We start from the raw sequence: 22,234 nt of genomic DNA, 5'->3' as shown, positions 1-22,234 counted from the left end.
CAGAACAAACGGCCTTTCACACCACTTCTCCCCGTTCTTTGAGGCAAACCCACAGGAATCATTTGTAGTGGAACAGAAGTTGGAAAATGCATTGGGTTCTCAGCTTAAGCAGCTGGAGGAAAAGGAGCTGACTTTCAGAAATGTCCCTGAATTACACTGAAAGGCCAAGAAGCTGCTTTGAAACAGGAAGCACATTGCCTTGCCCACATTATTGGAACAGAACTTCTGAATATAAAAAAGCATTTAGTAAAAATTTTATTGGAAACTCAGCATGAATCCGTAACCACCAGCATTAAACCATAACAGTTTTACAGTGAATTTGTACAATATGCCATGTAATTCTATACATGCTCCCCCCATCCCCTTTTTATTCAGTCATTATCAAACAAACAATAGTTAGACAGGAATAATAAGCATTCACTTCCAAAAAGAAAACTTTGGCATGTATACAACTGGCTAGTTCAAAGTAAACAGTAGATTCAAGTCAGAAAGAGACCCACTCATTTTGTTTCACAGCATTTTTGATCAGGATGAAGCTTCCCAGCACTACTTTCTAGTTAATACAAAAATGAATTTTTCAGTCCTGAACACCCTCTGACAGGACAAAACCATGTTAAAATGCTCCACTTACAACTCTAAAAGGTGTCAGCTTCAAAGAAGCTTAGGTAAAAGGGATTTTGCACACATTGGTTTGGTCATGAATAAAACCTTTAAAGGTTTGCTCATGTTCCTGAACTCTGAGCTATTTCATCACTTGGCACCACTGCAACTTCTCTGAACTAGAAACAGCAGTTTGCTCAGCAGTCATGTCCACTGCAGGAGTGCCAGAAAAATCTAAAGTTTGCACTGGGCCCATCTTCTGCCTTCAGTTTCTGTCACTGCCCCTGGCCCCCTACAAACCTTCCCAGTCATCTGAAAAAGGAGGGAAAACTATTTGCAAGGCATTTCTTCCTGGCATACAGCAGACAATGCTTCCATTTCAAAAACCAGAAAGCAATGAAAGAACCCCTGAATTATTAATAAGAAAAAAACCAAGCCTCCTTTGAGAAGAATTACTGGTGATTCTCCAAGTACTTACAAAAAATACAGTATTTATACAACTTCTCCAGAACGATTATAATTAACATATTTTAATGTAATACTAACAAAATAAATCCAGAGATACAAATGGTTGCACTTCAAAGCAGGAATATCCACCCCAGATGTTGATTTTGCTGCAATTTCATTATTGCTGTGGAACAGAGAGTGGTTAAGTCATGTCAACAGGAGCCTCTCTTTCTTATACACATCAGAGTATCTAATTTGGAAATGTTCTCCAGCAAGTCAGAATACATTTACTGTCATTTTTACAGTTCCTGCTAAATGTTTGTGATCCAAAGTTGACTGAGCCATGGTGCAACAGGGCACAAATGGCCAACGAGCAGAGGCAGGAAGGGCAGAACAAGTAGAGGAGTTCAAGTCAGACTCACTACTTCTTATTCCTGGGCTTCAGCTCTTCTGCTGCATTTCGCAGAAAAATGTAATTTTTCTTCTGTGGATTATAGAATTCATGACCCTAAAGACAAAAATAATCTACATTTACTCTCTTCAAAGAAAAAAAAAAATCAGCATTACCTAAAATATAAGAATATGAATATTCCATTAGTTTGGTTTATTAAGATTTAATCTTAAAGCCTTTAAGGCCAGATATTGGACCATACTGGTGGATTAGGAACAGCTTACTTGAACAAGCAATTACAAGAATTATACATATAAAGTAAAATTTAAGAGACTTTTATCCATTTTTAAAGTATGAAATATTTTTAATTTTAAAAATAACCACATATCTCTAAGTTCTACTTTATAGATGCAGCCTAGGAACTCAGAATGATTTCTTTGAAATGTCATTTGAGGCAGAGAAAAAACCAAACCTTTAATGGCCACCCAGCTTCACTTTAGATTTTCTACCTTTTAAATGACATAAGGTCACATTTTTCCCAAGTGAAGCCCAAGTTCTACAGGCAACTGCAGAGTTTTCTGTTCCCCACTGCAGATGCAAATGTCCTGTTTTGCATATCATTTTCATACACATTAGCAAATTAATACCCAAGTATCCAAATCAGGGAGAGTAAACACTAATAAAGCTCCTGAGGTCCAACATGCAAGCTGAAATTACCAACGCCATGGACAAGAAATGGCTCTGGGAAGGAAGGAGGGTTAGCACTTAGCACCAACTGATTTTACTATTTAATGCTGCTTTACAGATCTGAAAGTCTACCCAAGCAGCAGAACTGAAGAACTCATCTGCCCTGGCACCAACAAATATTTTAATGTGGGCAGAGGACTAAATACAATGCAGTGAATTAAAATTTAGCTCTCTGTGGCATGCAGTTGAGTTAATCTTTGAGATTCTGCATTCATTGCACTCAAAACCACAAGAACATTACCCTCCAAGCACCATGAAAATTAGTTACATTCCAAGCTTGCTGCCCTCCCCCCTTAAATTATTAGGAAGTATTGATTTTTCACAGATCATGGTTTGCTGTGGTTCTGCTGCATCTGCATTGTTAAGTGTGGAAGAGAAATAAATAAATAAGCACTATCAAAAGCCTCACTAAGTGGCAGTGAAAATTTAATAGAGAGCATTCAAACACTGGGATAAGTGTTTATAACCACAGTGACAGCTTTTGTGCCTGCACCAGCAGCAGGGATGTGCATTTCACAAGCTCTGTGGGAAGCTGTTGGTGCCACCCTGCCCTGTGCCACTGCCCACGGCACAACCGTGCTGTGGGAGCAACCATAGCAACCTCTGAATCAGGGAATTTACACTTTGCTCATCCACATTTGTCAACCAGCAGCATTTAGCAATCCTGTCCTGCTGGAGCTGAAACACCACAGATTCACAGCTTCAATGTTAAATTTCATCAGGTGGCCAAAATGGCCATTTTAAGTTCTCTTAGAAATCAGCAAGGTTCAACTACAACTTATTAAAAATCCAGTAAAAGCCTCACAAGAAGAAGAGTCTTAGGTGTCAACTGAAAGTATGAACATGAATCAAAATCCTTCTTACCTTTGACCAATCATAGCTGGAAGCATAAGCAAATATGTTGCCATTGTGGTTGAAACAACAAGCAGATATTGGCTGGTCCAGCTGCTCTGAGGTTTTTAGCTTTGTCCGTGCATCTTTATCCCAGAAGCTGAATCTCCCATCAGAGCCCACTGTGGCCAGAGTACCATGCACAGGGTGGAATGCAATCCCATTCACCTGCAGGGCCACACAGAACACCATGAAAACACCACACACACCAACAGGTGATGGGCACACTCACAGGAGGTGGGCTGAAGTCTATGAGAGTAAATACATTAAATTTCAACTAAATACAGCTCTTATTTCTTTAAAATTTCTTTGGAGAAAGAAATCCCCCAAAGCAACCAAAGAAAGCCCACCAAAGCAACAAGAAAACCAGAATATTTTTGGCTTAGTACCTCATAATTCAATGCATAATGCCATTACACAACTATTGTTTCAATATCTGCAAAATCAACAAGTGTCATCTCCACTTGTTGACAAGCAGATTCAATGAAAGGCTGATCTAGTGCTTGTTTAATGAGAGTATAAAAATTTGCCTTTCCTCTTAAAGAATGACTATGACAGGTCTTTAAATGTGTCTGAGAGCCTTAGGCAAGATAAAAGGTGAAGGAGAACAGTTCAGAGCCAACTTTACATTAGGAGTGTACAGTGTATATATGTATGTATGTGTATACATGTTGGATACTCACAGCATAGATGTCCTGAGGTGCTGACGTGTTTGTTCCATTGGAGCGATGGCATTTAAAAGTGAAATTATCTTTTGCACTGGAAAGGAAATTGAAAAGTTAAAAATATTTTTTAAAAAAGCTTTTTATTTTCATCCCTGTGAGCTGAGCAATAGAGAGGGGATGTTTTATTGCATACTTACGGGTTTGGGGGGTTGATATAATGAATAGCTACTCTGCCTTCAATGCTTCCAAGGGCAAATCCAGTTGGTTTGTTCACTTTGTCTTTGAAAATAGCAACACAGCGATGCTGGATTGGAGAAAGATACAAAGGAGTTTCAGACAGAGACATCTTTTTCACAGCAACACAAAACTTCAAAGTCATCAATGCAAGGTAAGGCAAAACCACTAGCAAGGTCAAGAGATAGATCAAATTCTGTTGAGAATTTGAGCAACAGTTTAAATTTCTAAATCCTTGTAAAGATCAGCAACAGATCACTGGCAAACCAGGTCACTGCCATGCTAAGATAACTTGGTTTTGAAACATTGCCTGTTTTTACAAGAAATGTCAAGCCCACAATGTCAATGATCTGTATAAATACAAATATTATTATTTACCTGGTGTTTCAGAGGAGATTCTATTCTTCTAAATTCAGAAGGTTGGTTCTCTAACTGATAAACTATCAACCCCCTTTCTGCAGTGGCCACAGCTGCCATAGGATGAACCTGGATAAGGTTGTAAAACAGGTTGGAAGAGAGACACTTGTGTTAATTGCATGGCAGAGCACCCTGAAGAACTTAAAGGAATGAGAGGGAGGGAAACAGGAAGCAGATAAAGAAGAAAGTTAATTTATTCACATCTCTTCAAACACAACCAGTCAGTTTTTCCCTGCCACTGAGAAATTTAACACAACAGAAGTCTTCTAATTCTGTGCTGATTGCTCCAGTGTGAAGTGCAATAGTGGTTTACAAACTTGGCCAGAACTAAGGGTGGGTCAGTCCTCAATGCTGATTTTTGTGATGTTAAAAGGACACCAAGGGTGTTTTGTAGGATGAAAATCCCAATTTTCCAGGGCCTGATCAAGAAGATCAGATTATGTTCCAGCACTACAATCACACAGACATCAAACACTAATAATATCCAAATCCTGTCCGACAGAAGCCCCCAAAACTCCTTCCTCCTCCCAGTTCTCCAGCTGGCACCAGTTTGCCACATCTCCTGACTTACCACATCTGCACAGTAACACCTTTCAGGGAGCTGCAGAGTCATCATGGGGGTTGGTGAGCGGGTATCCCAGAACTGATGGGACAGAGAAACAAAAACTCACACCTGGAGCTCAGGATACATTCTCCTGTAGTGATTTTAAGTGTAACTGTTTCATTCTTGTTACAGTCAGAATAGTGCAACTCCCTCTGAAGGGAACCTATTCCATTAATTATTAGAGCTTAATAAAATATTCTCACTGCATGTAAATATTTTTACACACAAATTACTAGCACACTTTGTCCATTTGTTCAGGTAAAAATCGTACCTTCAAAGTTTTATCCCAGCTTCCTGTCATCACACAGCTGTAATTTGGGGCTTTAATCCAATGGATGGTCTTCACTGGAGCATCATGCTGAGGAAAGAAAGGACAGACAGACATGCAGGAAGCAATCATTAAAGAGAACAACTCTGCTTAAATTACGACTGGTAACTCATTTTAGTCACCACAATTACATATTCTACAAACAGACATTAACTTCTCATTTGAGAATGTAAATTGGAATGCTGTTGTTGTTGCAGTAAAAAGCTGGTATTTATGAAGTCAATTGAATGACTTCTTAAATTGTTTTTTCCCTTCTAATGCATCAGGGTGACTTAGTGAGATCACTGCAGCAGTGGAAAGAGCTCCCTTAAGTAAAACACAGGAAACAGATGCACAGGGTTTTTAAATCACTTTATCACCTGTTCAGGTGCACCTCACTATGACAAAAATATAAAAATTAGAAAGTTTTTAATAAAAATAGAAACAGGAAAAAAACATTTAGTACTTTGGGCTTTACTTACTTGTGCAATCTGAATTGCTTGATTACTGTTGAGATCCCACATTTTGGCAGTTTTATCACAAGAAGCAGTAAATACTTTACTCCCATCCTAAAAAATAAGAATAAAACCAAGAGATTAGGGAACAGGAAAACTGTTATTCTCTTGTTAAAACTTGTTATTCAAGTGTTATTCTCTTCTAGAAACAGTGTAACATCAATGTAACATGTAGAGGGATTGCAAGACAAAGAAGAAACATAAATTCAAATTTATTTATTCCTACGTCATAGAAGAACAAACAGTGCTATTTTTATCTAGTTTTTAACACACTCCTAACTTTAAAACTCACTTTTAGCCTTCTTACACCCATCCCACTAGGACACACTGAGCACACATTTACAGCAATTTCAGTCTGTGCAACAACCATGGGCTGCAGCTACCTGTGGCACTCATCTGCCTGCAAACCACACACCAATTGATGTGGAATTCTGGTTAAAAATGTGCATTTGTTTTTAAAAAGCAACTTACATCACTCCAACAGGCATCGAGTACAGGCCCTGTGTGCATCTGCTGAGCCTTTGGAATTGTCTGTCCGTTATCCTGAACCTCCCAGCAGCGAACCTGCAACAGGAGAAGCAAATGCAGATAAACCACATTAACAGGAGCTTGAAAAGACTTGTCCTGGACACTCCAGCCCTAGTTTATCGAACACAAAGCATGGTTACAAATAACAAAGTCTGGGTTTCTCAGAGCTAGTGAAACCTTGGTTTTTTTGCTTATATTCTTCTCAGCTGTAAATCAAAACTCAGCCCCACAATTTCAACTCCACCTCAAGAGTGCCTTGAAAACCTGTAACCCCTCACCACACTGTCTTGGAGAACCCTGAACCCTCAGCTGGGCAGAACATAACAGTAAGAAAACATGCCCACATTTGTCTTCCCTCCCTGCCTGAGCTAACTGGAATTTCATCCTTCAAACAAACAAAAAAAAACTTGCTATGATAACTCAATTAATAACTTAATTACTTTGGGTTTATGATGATTTATCAGCTATGTTAAACTTAGTGCCTTGACATCAGACATAAATTTTGCAGTACTTCAACAAGTTATGTTTTCAGGTGCCCTGCACAAGCTTTTGGAATCCCATTTTGCAGTTTAGGCACTTTATTCAATCTGCATGCCTAACTGAGAATACTTACATCATTTGCCCATGATCCTGCAATGAGGAAATTACCCGGCAGCGTTGGTGGACTAAACGCTAAACAAGATATGCTGTCATCAGGTGGAGATGTCACTTCAATATCCTACGAAGGACAGGAGAAAGAACAACTTCTGAAAACTGTGAACCGAGCCCTTATTACTGCTACAGAATGAGTCAGTAGGTCCTGCTGTGACAAAGTAACACACGCAGCAGCACAGGGGGCTGGCACACGCACCTTCATGGGGTTGTGGTTATCGGCTGTGGTGCTGCCGAACATGCTGGTACCGCCGGTACCGAACCCCGACGTGGATCCGAACAGACTCATCCTTGCCCTGCGAACGAGAGAAAGGGTGAGCCCCGCAAGGCCCTCCAGCGTGCCCGGGGCGTCTCAGCGCAGCCGGCACTCCCCTGGGAGGCACCCAGGGATATACAAATATATCAAACTAAATACAGTAAAATAAAATAAATAAATAACAAGACACTTCCCGTTGCTGTAGGACCCCCACACCTCCCACCTGCCCGCTCGGGCCGCGCCCTGGCAGAGCCAACCGCGCCGTGCCCCTCGCTGCACCCGGGGAGCCCAGAGCCGAGCGCGGCCGGGGTGCAGCCGCTCTGGCGCACACCCCAGCGGGGCTCTCCGCCCACCCCCCAGGCCGCCGCTCCGCGGGGCTCCCTCCGCCCGTCCGGCGGCACCCGGAACGCCCCCCGGCCCGGGGCTCCCCTCACGCACCGCTGCGGGCCCGCTCCGGGCCGGACCTGCGACGCGAGCGGCGGCGAGCGCGGGACGGGCCGCGCCTCCTGCGCAGGCGCCGAGGGGCGGGGCCGCGGCTGCGCCCTGAGCGGGCGGGGCGGGGCAGAGCCTGGGGCGGGGCCGGCCGGATCTTTAATTCAATTTTAATACTGATGCGACAGTAAAAAATCCCAACTAAATAAATGTAAATAAATCTGAAAATATCGTCTGCAAGATCCATGGTGATGGCTGTGCAGATCAATGTTGGAGGCATTTTCTATGCAGTCAGTCTGACTCCCTCACATAAAAATTAATGTACACTTTAATTACCACAGTTTTCTGCTTCTCTTTACTGTTTTACAGACAACAAAATAACTAAAATGAAGAATGGATTCTGTTATGATGTGCATTATTAACAGGATTGTTTATTAAATTCTTAATCAGTAACATCCACTTTCTTATTTGTTCATTGAAAACAAATAGTAATATGATTGCTGGAAGTTTTACAGCTGCTTGAGATATGCAGTAATCAGGAATTATTTCTGGCTTTTAATAATTTACAGTAAACACAAAACCCCACAATGCAGTACCTAAAATAATTTCCAAAAAAGAGGCACAATAATAAATTCTTAAGGAAGTCTTTCACTCCCTTCAAATACAAAAAGCTTGGTACAACATCATGCAGTGCTTTAAGACCAAAGGCAAACCAATTCCTGGATACGTTTTTGAACTTCACATTTTTCTGGCCAGAAAGAACATATTTCATTATCTTTTCTATGTGTACTATTGCCCATGGCACTGTTTCACAGCAGAAACCACAGAATGGTAGTAGCAGTAGTCTGCAAAAATCATAATTACTCTTATAGTTTGAACAAAGAAAAAGAAGATTATACTCTAGGTACAGAGATAAAGAAACTAAATAAGAAACTGACAGATACTCCTTTGTCTCTGCACTTTTTTTTCCCTTAAGTGCAGTCAAATTCAATCAATATATAGAAAAACATTTCATTTGCAGAGCAGCATTCACAGCCATCCACCAAACTGCAGTTTGTTTGGTAAATAGACTCTGGACAGGTAATCTGCTGAGACAGTAGTTAAAACTTGAATTTCAGCCTTCAGTTTAGATGCTGCCATAATTTCCAGCTAAAAGGGGGAAAAAAGGAGGAAAAATTAATGTGTGTAAGAAGTTAAGTAAGAAAATTCCATCCACTCATTGTATGTGCATGTAGAGCTGTAAAGTTGTTCAGAGAGACATCCCAGGCTTTCTCAGTCTTGCCTTCTTTTAGGGCTACAAAACCTGGCTGGCTCTGCTCCCCTAAGAGCTTGTCAGATATGGGATCTGTCCTGTGGGGAGTATGAAATAGAAAATAGTGGGTTTATACAAACCTCTTTTTTCCACAGTGGCTGACAAGCAATGTAAGGTCTCTTCTGAATACTTGCTAATTTATTTTCATCTTGCTTTGTAAATGGAATCAAGGCATCTTTGCGTATGTTTAATCTGCAAAGAAAATAAAATTCTTACATTTTCTCACACACTTAAAGATATATTTGTCCATCTTACTTCCTTATATTAAGCCAAAATAATGCATGGAAAGAGTAATGGATTTAAATGGATTTTTGTGTAGTAAAACTGCATTTGCTGGGTGTGAAGCAGAAGGATGCTTCTGTTTCTCCTGAGGAAATAACTCACCTCTCGAGGTCAGATGGAAGGAGACCAAGCCACTTGATAGAAGGAACAGTGAGATGATGGGCCTCAAAGGACATGGACTAAAATAAGAAAGGTCACTGTAACATTCAGTGATCTGTAGTTTAACTTGGGGTGTTCTTTCTCCATTTCTCTGCTGAACAGTTCCCCCATCCTGCCCTCTGCCTTCACCTCTGCCTGCCTTCCATGCAGTGTGCCCATACCTTGTCTGTAGCCATGTAACAGGATAATATTTCCTTGTTCCTCTTTATTTCTTCCATTAATGTTCCACACTAACACAAGTATCCCTAAGCAGATTCTCAGGCCAGAATAAAATCTTTAGCAATATATCATTATTTTGTGCAAATCACCCATCTCACAATTAGGTTCTCCTGCTCCCAAGGTCCCTCCAGCCTTCGTTCCTCTTCTAAGGCAGAAACAAATCTAAATGGTGAACCCTTTTCTATTGGGACTGTCTGAAAACTGCCTGTGCAGCAGAGAAAAACTTGAAATATGGTTAAATCAAACACCTGGCATTTCTATCCACTTTCTTTTGTTGCAGGAAGAAGCTGTTTCTGCAGACACAAGGCCTAAAAATCACCTCTTTGTGCTGAATCAAACTGCTAAAAGGCAGCACCCATTCTGACAAAGGCTGTAGCATTTCATGCATTCCAGCTTCCAGGCTGGGCTATAAAACAAGGTATTTGAAGGGGAAAAATATACTCACCACAGATCCATATTTGTAGACACACATTATTTCTACACCTGGGTTGCAGAATAGCAAAAGTCAAGTGTCTGTCTGTCTGCACAGTGGGCATGCTTAAAGAGACTGTTTAAAAATCAGTTTCATGGCACAACAGTTATGGCTTAGTGATTAGTGTTTTACTTATATTTTTAGATTATGTCAAAACAATCAGAATCTCAGCATGTCACCTTCATGTAGTTAAATGTTTCACACTATCTGTGTGCAGTCAATTCAAACCTAAGGACAATCAGCTATTTTATACATTGTCCAACATCTCTTATTAAACATGTATTTCTTTATCCTGTGTAATTCATATTTCTTAATACTATTTCTTTGAGCAGCTGCCTCTCACTTTGGAGTAATCTCCCTAATTTCAGGTGGGATCAATGTAGATACATCACCTTCTGATTGTGTGGGATTTCTGAGCTCTCTGAACCTTCCCATAAGAGTGAGAAAGGCCATTCTAAACAAATTTTGCTTTCCTTTTATGCCTGTGAGCCTCTGCAGATTTACCATGTGGATCTGCATCCATAAGGGTGAAAACAGGAATTTGAAAAGAATCCCACAGCTTCCTGACCAAAAGTCGTGTATTAAGATCTGGTATGCCTCTTCCCTAAAGAAATAAAAGAAAAGCAGATGGTTTTATATTAACTGAAACAACATCTGGCTACATGTGTGTTTATATTTGCCATTAAAAGCAAGCAAACAAACAAAATGCTGGCAGAACCATTTCTCCAGCAGCTGTTTTGCAGGGAAAGTTCAATGCTCCTATTTTGGCTTTGGGCAGAGGGAGGGCCAGGCTGGGAGCAGCTGGGCAGGTGTTCTGGATTATGGGCACTGCAGGAGCATCAGACATTCCTCTGTTCAAGGAGTTGATTTGTGAGGTCTGGGAGTTCATACATAGATGTACCCTGGTGTCTGCATAAGCTGGGGTAAGAAGGTCACTTTTTTATCTTAAAAAATATTTATTTATTTATGGCACTAATGGAACAATAGGAAATAAGTTCTTGCTATGACTGACTGAAGCTGGACCATTTGTGGCATAGCATAGTAGAAGTGCTTATCTCTCTTAGGAATGACAAAATGTTTTTTCCTCATTGTATGCATATTTCATTTACACATTCCTGTTAATTCCCCTGGCTCCAGAGCTCTTTCAGTACAGTCCAAAATCAACCAATTCTGTTTCGTTTGGGTTTGCAAAACCTCAGGTCCTGAAGGACAAAAGGTCACTCAGCAGCTGAGCCTTTCTGAGACTGAGCAGCAGCTTTGCAGCAGCACAGGAAGCTGATAAGCTACCAAGCTCTGAGGACATGTTTGGAGGAAATAAGCCTTTAGAGCATGTATTTCATATTTCTATGAGGATAATTAAATTTTAACAATTATTGTTAAATATGTTTCATATTAATTTCATTATGGCTTTTTGCCCAGGTTTGAGCAGCTCTACAATGCTAAAGTATTCCTTAAATTAGGGGCAGCTGGAGGATATGAAACACAAGGTGCATACCGTGATCATGATACATGGGGACACTTTACTGAAGAAGTCATCATCCAGGAGTCTCTGGAAAGTTGCATCTTTTTCTACAATTAATATAAATTTGGCATGTGAGGTTAAATCTTTTGTGTTAAGGCCAGCTGTGTGTAAAATGATCCATCACACCAATCAATTAAAGCTAACTGCTCTAAAATACCTGTTCTGGGGCCAAGAGCAGTGATCATGACTCAATTTAAGAGCCAACAAGGAAAGCAAAAATTACCAGAACATTGTTTAACTTGGAATATTTCTTGTTTTTACTTTCTTTTTTTCTGTCTATGATTAGAGTTCTTGCTCAAAGGATACTTTTAATTCCTTGAACATTAGATGGCACAGTGACTGCCTAAAACAACAAAAATGAGATTAATCATTTTAAATTGAGAAAAGGGTATATTTTAAAATAACAACGTTAGGTAATGAAGGACACCATTTCATCCTGAAACCACCATTCCTCCTCAATAAGCAAGATCAGTTCTGACATTTTCACCTCTTGACAAGTGTGTTCAACCATTCATGTGCACTATTGTGTAGTGGTCTAGGAGTCCCCCTGTCACAACAAGATGCTTTTCAAAAGTATTTGTGCCACTGTTGCAGAAAATTGTTCATCCTATGGGCATGATGGAGATAGTAATACCTTGATTAATGTTTTATCTGTCTTAGCCAGAAACAAAGTCTGCTTGGTGTGAAGATTGCAAATTTAATGCAGACTTAAAACATTTCAACAATCTTTTTGTAAGACCATTAAATTAATACTTTTGCTGGCCTCTAACCTGATTTTATGAGTATTTTGGAGCAACAACTTGAAGACATGGTGATGTTTACTTTACATCTTCAGTTAGGATTGGCTGAATCTGGCAAGCATATGGATGGGAAAACAGGAACTGGAGGAAGAACTTGGTCAAAGAGAATGTATATATGGAAGTGTGTGGTCTGTTTTAACTCCTGACTGTAAATCACCCCAGTGCCAGAGTGGAACAACTCAGCAAATAAAAATATGGAGAACAGTAACAGGGGATTTAGTGCTTACAAACAAAGTGTAATGGGCAGCTAAGGTTACCCTTCAATTTTGAAATGACCAACTAAGGCTTACAATGAACACATTTTTCAGAAAATTGTGACATTAGTCAGCAAGTCTGAGTTTTATTTCTGTTTTCATTCTCTGCACTGCTGTAGAAAATCTTTCAGGACTAGGCCAGTTGAATCTCCTCCCCCTAAAGCAATTTTGACTTGTTTTCTCTCTCTGCCAGAATTCAATCTGCTGTGACAGAAATGCTGTATATTCAGAGTGCCCAGCATTCTTTCCTTCAAGAGCACTCATTTGACAGAACACTGTAACATAAAGCCTTAGATATGAAATTTTATATAATGTAACACACCTTCCTCTGCAAGGATCTCATGGCAGAAGGTAGTGCTAAAACCCATATCCAAAGATTTATTCCTGGTGGGTCTAGCTCAGAATTACAATACAGAGTCTGAACTTCAGAATTACAATACAGTTCAGCAATATTTTAATCTATTTTATTCCCTCAGGTTGTAATGCCTCAATTTGTCCCAAGCAGAGGTTTGTGTAGTAAATGTACACTGTAACCTGAGCTACAGAGTGCAGGTTATCATGTACAGGCAGATGCTATGGATTGTGTTTGTGGTTTATTATACATACTGTTGCACTGCAGGTACAATTCACTTTTGTACCATCTTCCTCAGTGTAACTTAAATTACCAGCAACAAAACCTTTAGTTGTAGACAGCTGGGAAAAATAAAAGTTGTACAGAGTAAATGGGAAGTTACTATATTGCACAGACAAAGCAAGAAATCTGAAAAGAATTCCCACTGGTACTAAGCAGTGGTTCATCAGCCTTTTAAACACCAAGCAATGTTCTGTCCTCATGGACACAAGGACTTACAAAAAATTATTTTAGGTATGAAGGAACTCTTGTAAGATACGAGATATGAGTCAATTTGCAGGTAGTTACATTTCTGATGTCCTTTAAGTTTTCATTTAACCCCCAAATTATCAATTCATGTGAGTAGAAACTTGTAAACAGGTGCCTTGCACTCTGAATTTTAAGCACTTCTTTATATGATAACAAAAGCTCCTGTGATTTTAGCTGGCAGATTGTCCCAAACCCATTGGAAAAAGCAAACTCTGAATTTTCTGTGAAGAAAAAAACCTTTTGAATGCCACAATAAACCATAACTAGGTTTCATTAGCACCAATGAGACTTTTAATTATTTAATTCTAGCTGAGAACTTTTTGTGCTATTTCCCCTTGTAGTTTGATCAGTTTAATAATATTTGGAAATAATGACAGAAATATTGACAAGAAGCTGCTTACCACATGCAGACTTCTCCGGGGTATCTTCAGCATGCAAGAAATGTCATTGATTATATGGTCCACAACACTTTGGCTACCAAACAGGAGAGTATCAGAATAATATATATCTCTAGCAAGACAAAATATTGTATTTGTAATTATAATACTGAAACAGCTGCAGGCCCATGAGAATTTGATCAAGAACAAACCTAAAGCGTTCTATGTGCAAGAATCCTGCAGGTTTGTATCCTGCATGTTGATTTTCACAAAAAAATACTTAAAGCACAGCTTTATTTGAAATTGTAGAAATTTACTCCATTACCTTTTAGTTGCATAAGTGTTGCTCTGTACCATCTTATAGATCATTGATAATATTTTGAGCGTCAGAGCTGGAAAAAAAAACATTTTACAAAGTATTCTGTCCATTTTCAGAAATGTGTATACAATAATTAGTCTTTATATAAGACCATATTTGTGTCCCATAAATAAAAGTTTGACACATACTGTGAAAATACAGAGAGATTGTACTATTCAATAGACTCATTAATTTCTAGCATAATGAGAAAAAATATGAGGGGGTTAAGTGAGGGAATGTATGCACTAATGTCCAGGCCAAGAAATGAAATGACTGAGTGAGAAAGAGAAATGAGCTTATTGTCTGTATTCCAAGGTTCCTTTCTGGCCAGTTTTTTGAAGAAGGGTGATGTTTTTACATTAAGACTTATTGAAAATGCCTTTAGTTGATATCCATTAAGGGAAGGGAGAAACTCTAGGAATATTCTATTAAGTTCACTGTCACTCACTATAATTTAATAGAGAAAAAAAGAGAAAAGCTGAAAGGCTGACCATAGTATCAGCTTATATCAGCCATACATTTCCAATTTGTAGTGTATAATATTTTAATTTTTTGATGTTCTTTAAGAACTTGGGAACTAAGAAAAAAAGAAAAAGAAAAACCCAAGAACTCCACTTAGGACTTTTTTTTAACTTACCAAATCTTCTTGCTGATTGAGGGCAGTCACTTCTTATTTGTTTTGTAGTACAACCTGGTATCATCTGTAGACCTACAGAATCTTTAAATCTGACATAATGCAAACAAACACAATAAACTGCAAACTCCCTGAGTACAGGTGAATTGTTGTCTGCAAGGTAACTCAGACCCAGAAACCCCTTTCCTATGATCAAGTGCTATTTGCAGAGTCAGCACAGAAACCATCAGCTTGGGTGGGCTTGGGGTGGCCAAAGGAAAAAGGCAGCAAAGACTTTCTCAGGAAGATGCTCCAATACCGAATTAAAGTATAAAGTAAATAAGTTTCCAGACAGAAATAGAAGAAAAGGGTTTGATACATGTTTAGAACTGTTAATGTATCAACATCAGTAATTACTTAGTATGAAAACAGAAGAAATCAGAAGAAAAAAATCTGAATCATTATGAAAATAAAAATCATCTGACACAAGTGACTTCCTCAGGTAGACTATATGAAAAACTGTTACTATTTCAAAATAGAATAATATTATCTAAATTATGCCCTTAAATTATTATCAGGAAAACTTAATTGTATTCTAAGTGTTGGAAACAAAAAGGGAGTGTATCCTGCTCTAAACAGTTGTTTAACCTAAATGAGCTGCAGTATTTCATGTTTCACCACTCCACATCTGAAGGTGCACATTTCACCAAAAGACTCAGTTATTTTCTTAAGGACACTTATTATTTTACTCTAAAGTAATTTAGTGCCTTATGATCCTGCCTTTAAAGCATTCTATTTCATTTCGGAGTTTTGTAGGTACATTTAAAAGTGCTGGTTTAATGGCTCTAATTTGATCCCAAACCACATCGTGTTCCCACATTGGTTTGTGCGAGGTTTTGCTCCGCGCGTCCTTTGGGTGGCGGAGCGCGCCCGCTGCACAAACCCACAGGGACAGCCCGAGCAGCATCTGCCCCCATCTTTAAAGTGACTTTATTGCCTTTGTGTTGCAACATTTTAAAGTTATTTGTGCTTTTCGCTCGCCTGCTCCCGACATTGGAACTGAAAGGAGAAAAACTGTAATCAAGACTTCCCTGAATTACTCTCAGGTTAAACCTGGATCATTCCCGTTCGTCCAGCAGGGCAGTTTCTGTAAGGCATATCTGAGATTACACTTCTCCACCACAAATAATGGTTCTGCTCTTTTTGATGTGATTGATGACTCTTATTTTTAACATACTGTGATCTTAACTCTTTTTAATTTGAACATTTTCCCCCATATGTGTTCAGATGGTAACTAACAGCTCACATTTGTTTTTCTAGCATGGAATGCCATTTCCCCAAAGACTGCCAAAAATTGCAAAACTTTGTAAGAGTATTTTAATTTTACAGACATCTGAGTGAAACATTTTTGTCAAACTATCAAGACACAAACCATTAAATTCCCTGGAACCTACAAGCTTTTCAGTTAACTGATTACCTTCAGGCCCCTCAGGTTTTTTGATTGGCAGAAGTTTATTGTTCTCATTAAATGAGTTTTCCACCAGAGTGTTACCCTGGAAAGTTTGCTGTGCTTCCTCAACCTTAAGTGTTTGTAATGTGTCCATTTACAAGCACCTCTGCAATCTTATCAATCTGAATATCCTTTAACCCACTGATGTCCAAAGCTCTTACAAGGCCAGAGACAGATTTGTGTTTTCCTTTATTATTTTGCTAATGTATTGTAGAAATCAGCTAATCTCTCAGGTTTGATTTTCAGTTTAAATGAACTCCTTGGGAAAATATTGTTGCACAAACAACTTCTACAAATCACAGAATGTGCTATAAAGGAGGACAGGTTTCTTTTTCTCTGATCCTCTCTAGGTCAGCTGGCAGAAGATCTGAAATTTAGATAATGTACTGGAAGCTTGGTTTGCTTTATTTTGCTGGTAATGAACTCAGAACAACAACACACAGGTAAGAAACACAGCAGGGAGAGCTGAGATGCATCTCTGAGGAATAAATGGATAAGTTTATCACTATCATTTTAAGAAATATGATACACCATGAGGAAAAGCAGAGGAAAAGAAAGTAGGAAGCACTCAAAGGGTTTGAAGAACAGAATTGCCAATAATTTCTTCCAGCCTAAACCAGGTTTTTTCACTCTAACACAACCTATCATTTCTGGCTTCTAGTGCTTCCAGAAAAGGATTGTTTATAGGACCTCCCTTTCCTTTCCAACCCCTATTACAGCAGTTTTACATTTCCCTTTGTGCTGTGGTCTGCTATTACTTAATACATGATGATGCCTGTTCAGAGTGGTTACTAAGCATTTCTTTTTATTTGTCCATTACTTTTAAAAATTATTTCTTGATTCTAATGCTTATATAATACTTATGTATGGTTAACTTTTCTGGAAGTTACATAATCAAATTCATATTCATGGCATTTGTATTAATAGAAGGCAGGACTTTGAAATATTTCCTACTTACTCTATGTTCCTCCAGTCTGCTCTGTTGGCCACTGTGAGAACAGGTGCTTTTTTCTGGGCCAGGCTTTGAACTACACCTTGGATAACATTTTCTATTGCTTCAAGAACCTCAGAACTGAAACAAAGAGAATTAACAACACAGATCATATGATAAAATCTAGTTCTACTTTGAGTTTTATCAACTATCTCCACTCTTACAAAAATCATGGGAGCCAAAACTGCTTACAGCATACTTTGTGTTCAAAAATGTGGAAGAACACTTTAATTTTTTTATTTTGTTTTGCTCAGTTTACCTGATACCTTTGCCTTTCCATTGCAAATGCATGAATAGAGGACACAATTTAAAGTATATTTCTGTTCAATCCTGTAACCATCACATTTTTCACCAGCTGAACTTCTAGACCAACTGGCTGGTTTGTGACTAATGATTAATGTTTTACTATAAATGAGGTAATATTGGCTTTGGCCATGATTTTGGCAAAGTTGTTTTTAAATGCTATAAATTTAAAAAGTGTTCAGGACTACAAATACTTCCTGTTGTAGCATTGCACATTAACCTTTTGATCTGCTGCCCTGAACTAACTGCTAAGGCTTTTAATTACATGAAGGCTCAGTCTCAACAGACACACCATGGAAAGAATCAAATCTGTATCTTTCACCTAAAAAGACAAAGCAGCCTTGCAGCAGATCCCTTACAGTCAAACTCCAGGCTGGGTTGAGTGTTATGACAGATGCTTTTTATTTTCATAAGCAATCTGACTCCAGTGTTTCAGCTGTCCTTAAAATTACAAGTGTATTCTGCATTATCCTGAGTCTAGGTAGGAATTAAAGAATTCATGGAACTTATTTTAGCTCAAAGTTTTATCAGCAAAGTCCAATTCTGTCATTAAATAATGTACAGAGAAAAGATGAGTCAATACCAGCGGTGCCACACAAAATGAATTATCTCAAATCAGCAAGAATGATTTTTTAAATTAAGCAGAATCTTCTTAAACAATAATGAGCTGTCTTTAAAGCTCACTTCTATCAGCTGAATAGGTTTCTTCCATTTTATAGCTCAGCTCCCACACTCTCTCCACATTGCTGAAACTAGATTATAATTTTTAGAGCAATTTAAAATTTCAGAAGAACAAAAATTAGTGTTGAAGACAAAAAAATCTGTATAGGCAGATGGATGAAAGAACAGATAGGTTGGAATTCTAAATCATGCCATTACTTTGATACTCCTAAATATTTTATTTATTAATTTTATTCTGTCCATTGTAACTATCTTAATATTCCAGATGTATTTCAGAATTGCTGCAGAATTTGCAAGCCCACGTTTGTGTTCCAATCCCAAGTTCCCCTTTTGCTAGCCAACAGAAATGGGAAAAGTAACATCTAAAATGCAAAATAGAAGGAAAAGGACAGGAAGTCTCCATGTACCCCCTGCTGATATTCTGCCTCTTTTTGCAGAGATTATCTGAATTTTAATAAGCAAACATATGATACTGGCCAAGTATGCCTACTTAAAATTCTCTGTGGTTTAGTTAACAATGACATCTGAGCAGAGAAAGGGAAGGTGCTGCACAGCTCACAGGGTTTGCTGATCATTTCTAATAGATTGCAGCAGAGTGGATACTTGTTTCTATAGAGAAGGAGAACAGATCTTTGACATAAATGGCACAAAATATTAACATTATAGCACCTTTAACAAGCTAACAGGATACATGAAAGCAACAGTTACAAATTAAAATCTGCAGTGTAAGAAACTAACATGCTCCAAAACTCAGACCTATATATTGCCAAAGTCATGAGCCAGAGACCAAGAAATCTCCAAATAATAATGTTAATAATATCCTTTTCTTTTTAAAATACCTTCATGATACTCCCAGACTGGTCTAGCTGCTGAGGCTGATGTACTGTGTGCAGAAAGGCTCTTTAAAAATTGACAAGGGTTTTTTGTTGGTGTAATTCAGTAAGCTCATTTTGTCACAGTTTTCTGTTTTTCTGTAGCCACAAACTTTTTGGAAAGGTCTGAAGGAATGAAGATGCTGTTTGCAATCCAAGACCCCATTTGGTTTTTGTATTGGATTATGTCTTTGCTTCAGCATGAGCCTGTTTGGTGCAATAGTGTCCTACCTACTTAAACATTATCAAAGAGAGTGGAGGTGCTATTTTTTACATTTTTTACCTGGGCACGTGGCTCTCCTGAGCAGCCAGACTTGTTTCCCTGAAGCTGGCCTTGCTCCCAGCTGGAGTTTCAGTGGGACACAGACTGTGCTCCTCCATGAAGGCTGCTGCAGGTCAGTCCAGCTTCTCTGGATAGGGAAGAAGCCCTGTTAAAAAAGAGACAAAAAGAGGTTACCACAGAAATTGCAAATGGCTCTTCTGCTTGCTGGATGTAAAGCACATAACCTGAGCTCAAACCACAGGGTCACAGAGAAAAGGCAGAAATTTGCCGTAGAAACCAAAGTCAAAGTTTTCCCACTGCTCCAGACTGACCAGCTTAGGGCTCCTCCGTCCCTTTATAAAGAGTAGGAGCTGGCACACCCCATCCTGGCCATCTGAGGGCTTTTTACACCCGCCATGTTTGACTGAGTGCTTTTCCTGACCATCCTGGCCAACTTGGACCTTCTTCCACCCTTCCACACCAAGCAAGCTCTTTTCCTGCTCTTCCTGACCAACCAAGGGATTCTCCCACTCTTCTCAATTGACCAAGGACTTTTCCTGCCATTCCAGAATGACCAAGGGTCGTTTCTGGCCTTGCTGACCAGCTGAGGCTTTTCCCGCCCTTCCTGACCAGCTGAGGGCTTTTCCGATCCTGACTGACCAACGGAGAGATTTTCCCATCCTGAATGACCAACCAAGAGATTTTCCCATCCTGAATGACCAACTGAGAGATTTTCCTACTCTCCTTAACCTTCCAATGATTTTTCCCACCCTTCCTGACCTGCCAAGGCCTTTTCCCTGCTCTCCTGGCTGCCCAAGGGCCGCTCTGGCTGCTTTGGACACCTGAGGGCTTTTCCCGCCCTTTTCTGACTGACAGGTGCTGGCCCCGCCCACCCTGCAGGCCATGGCCGCTGCTGGACGCTGGCCCTCAGGCCTGGCCATGGAGCTCATGTCTGACCACAAACTCCACAGCATCCCAATTTCTGGAATAAACCCAACCAGGCTGGCTTGGAAGTGGCCAAACAGCTGATCTTGATCAGTACCTTCCTCATCCAGCCATTTTCCTCTTCCCGTAATCTCAAATGTCTCTTCCTGGCTGGCGGGAAACTGAGGGAGATGGAACTCCAGTGCAGCTCGAGCTGTTGAAAAATCCACGTCCTTCCCCAAAGTGGAATTCAAACTTCTACTGAAGCTGAATTAAAGATTTAGTGCTACTTTTTATCGTTTGCCTTCAGCATTCCGAAGGTTTACGACAGTCTTGCGATATGTTGTCAAATCTTTCTCAATGCGCTGTTAAAGTCTTGTGTTCTGAACAAACAATAAATCCCAATTCTAAGAGTCGTGAATCACTGGCTTCCAGAGAAGCTGAAATTTAAGAAAAGAATGCTAAATTTTGTAAGGGTTATGGCCGAACTGGGATTGTTGTTATTCACGTGGTGTCTCCAGCCAGAGGGCAGCGCTGCACGATGGGTGACAGCAGCCATAGATGGTGAATTTGGGAAGAAACCCCAAATATTATGAGTATTTTGGTGCATTTCGCCTTTAGATGTTCAGCTTTTCCTACAAAAAATCCTGCCTGTCACTTCAGAATGTTTAAATTGGTGATTGCAAAGAGAAAATGCAGCACTCCTGGGAATCCTGGTGAGGGCCAGGGGAGCAGCCCCTGATAGTCCTTGGCACTCCCTGGTTCTGCAGTGCTTTTGTGTGCAGAGATCAGGGCTCCTGCTCCATCAGCTCCGTGGCAAAAAACCCCAAATAACACAAACTTTAACTGCTCTCACCTTTGCAGTTATCATGTGCCAAGTTGTATTTTCAACTCATAACTATGTCATCATAATTGATTCCTCATTAGACGTCTCTCTGAGAGTGTTAGAAGTTACTTAGGAGATAAATATCACAAGGCTTGTCCTTTCTAGGGAAAAATTTTCAAAGCTCGCTGTTGATAACATCATGTTTAGTGCTCAGCAGTCAGCACTATTGGAAGCTGTGCTCAATCCAGCTCACAGCCAACAGCATTTCAAACGTGGTGGTGCTTGGACTTGTTAGCAAGTTAGATGATGTAGTTTTTAAGTTGCTGCTCCATTAGCTACTGCCACTGAACCTTTCTTCTTTGGTGCTCGTATGAGTGAGCAATCCAAGTCCAGCCTGGGTAGGTAATTAAAAAATTCATGCATTGATTTATTCAAGGAAAACCTCAGGCTATGATGATATGAGCACAAGGTGCTTCAATTAACAGAGGGAAGCCAAAGAAAAGGGAAATAATAAACTGAAATTTTCAGGGCTTTCATCTTAAGTCTTTGGCCTTTAGGTATCTTGAGATCATTCCGGAAATATTTATGTAAAATCTCTGTAGCTCTTTCCAACAACTCTACATCAAAATCAACAGATTTTTTTTTTATATAGAACTGCCAAAATTATACCATGCCCCCAGCAACAGACTGCAAACAAAACTAAATACACCAATTTATGAGAAGTCAATTCAACTACTTACTTCTTCTTCACAGCATCAAAGAGCAATCATAAAAAACCCCAACTAGTTATACTTAGTGTTTAAATCTGAGTCAACAAAAAAAGTAACAATAACAAAATTTTCAATGCTTCCAACATAATACTGCACACATATATGTAAATATAAATATCTTTTAACCAGATATATTTGTATCCAGAATATGATAAGTAAATG

At 39.4% G+C, this 22,234-nt stretch overlaps 2 protein-coding genes across 3 annotated transcripts; both read right to left on the bottom strand.

Annotated features, from left to right (window-relative positions):
• Positions 1-233: 233 nt before the first annotated feature.
• On the bottom strand, positions 234-7,774 carry RAE1 (ribonucleic acid export 1). 2 transcript variants are annotated; one of them, XM_064730180.1, is made up of 12 exons: positions 7,692-7,774; positions 7,197-7,293; positions 6,960-7,064; positions 6,290-6,382; positions 5,786-5,872; positions 5,268-5,354; positions 4,964-5,035; positions 4,354-4,461; positions 3,939-4,045; positions 3,760-3,835; positions 3,050-3,244; positions 234-1,555 (listed from the first exon to the last, which is right to left on the bottom strand). In XM_064730180.1, the coding sequence occupies exons 2-12, from the start codon at positions 7,284-7,286 to the stop codon at positions 1,469-1,471; spliced, it is 1,107 nt and encodes a 368-aa protein (XP_064586250.1). In that variant the 5' UTR covers positions 7,287-7,293; positions 7,692-7,774; the 3' UTR covers positions 234-1,468. The 2 variants fall into 2 exon arrangements, with proteins under 2 accessions (XP_064586250.1, XP_064586251.1); XM_064730181.1 differs by lacking the exon at positions 7,692-7,774 and adding an exon at positions 7,477-7,521.
• Positions 7,775-8,714: 940 nt separating this feature from the next.
• Positions 8,715-19,695, bottom strand: SPO11 (SPO11 initiator of meiotic double strand breaks). The gene is made up of 13 exons (XM_064730090.1): positions 19,574-19,695; positions 17,402-17,515; positions 14,958-15,046; positions 14,288-14,354; positions 13,987-14,095; positions 13,312-13,398; positions 11,958-11,994; positions 11,625-11,734; positions 10,634-10,733; positions 10,103-10,140; positions 9,382-9,458; positions 9,078-9,189; positions 8,715-8,834 (listed from the first exon to the last, which is right to left on the bottom strand). Exons 1-13 carry the CDS (start codon positions 19,669-19,671, stop codon positions 8,715-8,717), a joined length of 1,158 nt encoding a protein of 385 aa, XP_064586160.1. The 5' UTR covers positions 19,672-19,695.
• Positions 19,696-22,234: the final 2,539 nt, after the last annotated feature.

This window comes from Zonotrichia leucophrys, chromosome 20, assembly GCF_028769735.1.
Source record: "Zonotrichia leucophrys gambelii isolate GWCS_2022_RI chromosome 20, RI_Zleu_2.0, whole genome shotgun sequence".
NCBI classification, from domain to species: Eukaryota; Metazoa; Chordata; class Aves; order Passeriformes; family Passerellidae; genus Zonotrichia; species Zonotrichia leucophrys.
The sequence above is the reverse complement of the archived record's forward strand: the minus strand, read 5'-3'. Positions and strand labels throughout refer to the sequence as shown.

Excerpts from the sequence above, each read along its gene's own strand:
- RAE1 (XM_064730180.1), bottom strand. The coding sequence starts at position 7,286 with ATGAGTCTGTTCGGATCCACGTCGGGGTTCGGTACCGGCGGTACCAGC. Across the intron at positions 5,355-5,785 it reads AAGCAATTCAGATTGCACAA|CATGATGCTCCAGTGAAGAC; the intron begins GTAAGTAAAGCC and ends TTCTTTCCTCAG. Across the intron at positions 3,245-3,759 it reads CACCTCAGGACATCTATGCT|GTGAATGGGATTGCATTCCA; the intron begins GTGAGTATCCAA and ends GTGGCCCTGCAG.
- SPO11 (XM_064730090.1), bottom strand. The coding sequence starts at position 19,671 with ATGGAGGAGCACAGTCTGTGTCCCACTGAAACTCCAGCTGGGAGCAAG. Across the intron at positions 14,096-14,287 it reads AACACTTATGCAACTAAAAG|AGATATATATTATTCTGATA; the intron begins GTAATGGAGTAA and ends TTGTCTTGCTAG. Across the intron at positions 10,734-11,624 it reads CCCCATGTATCATGATCACG|GGAAGAGGCATACCAGATCT; the intron begins GTATGCACCTTG and ends TTATTTCTTTAG.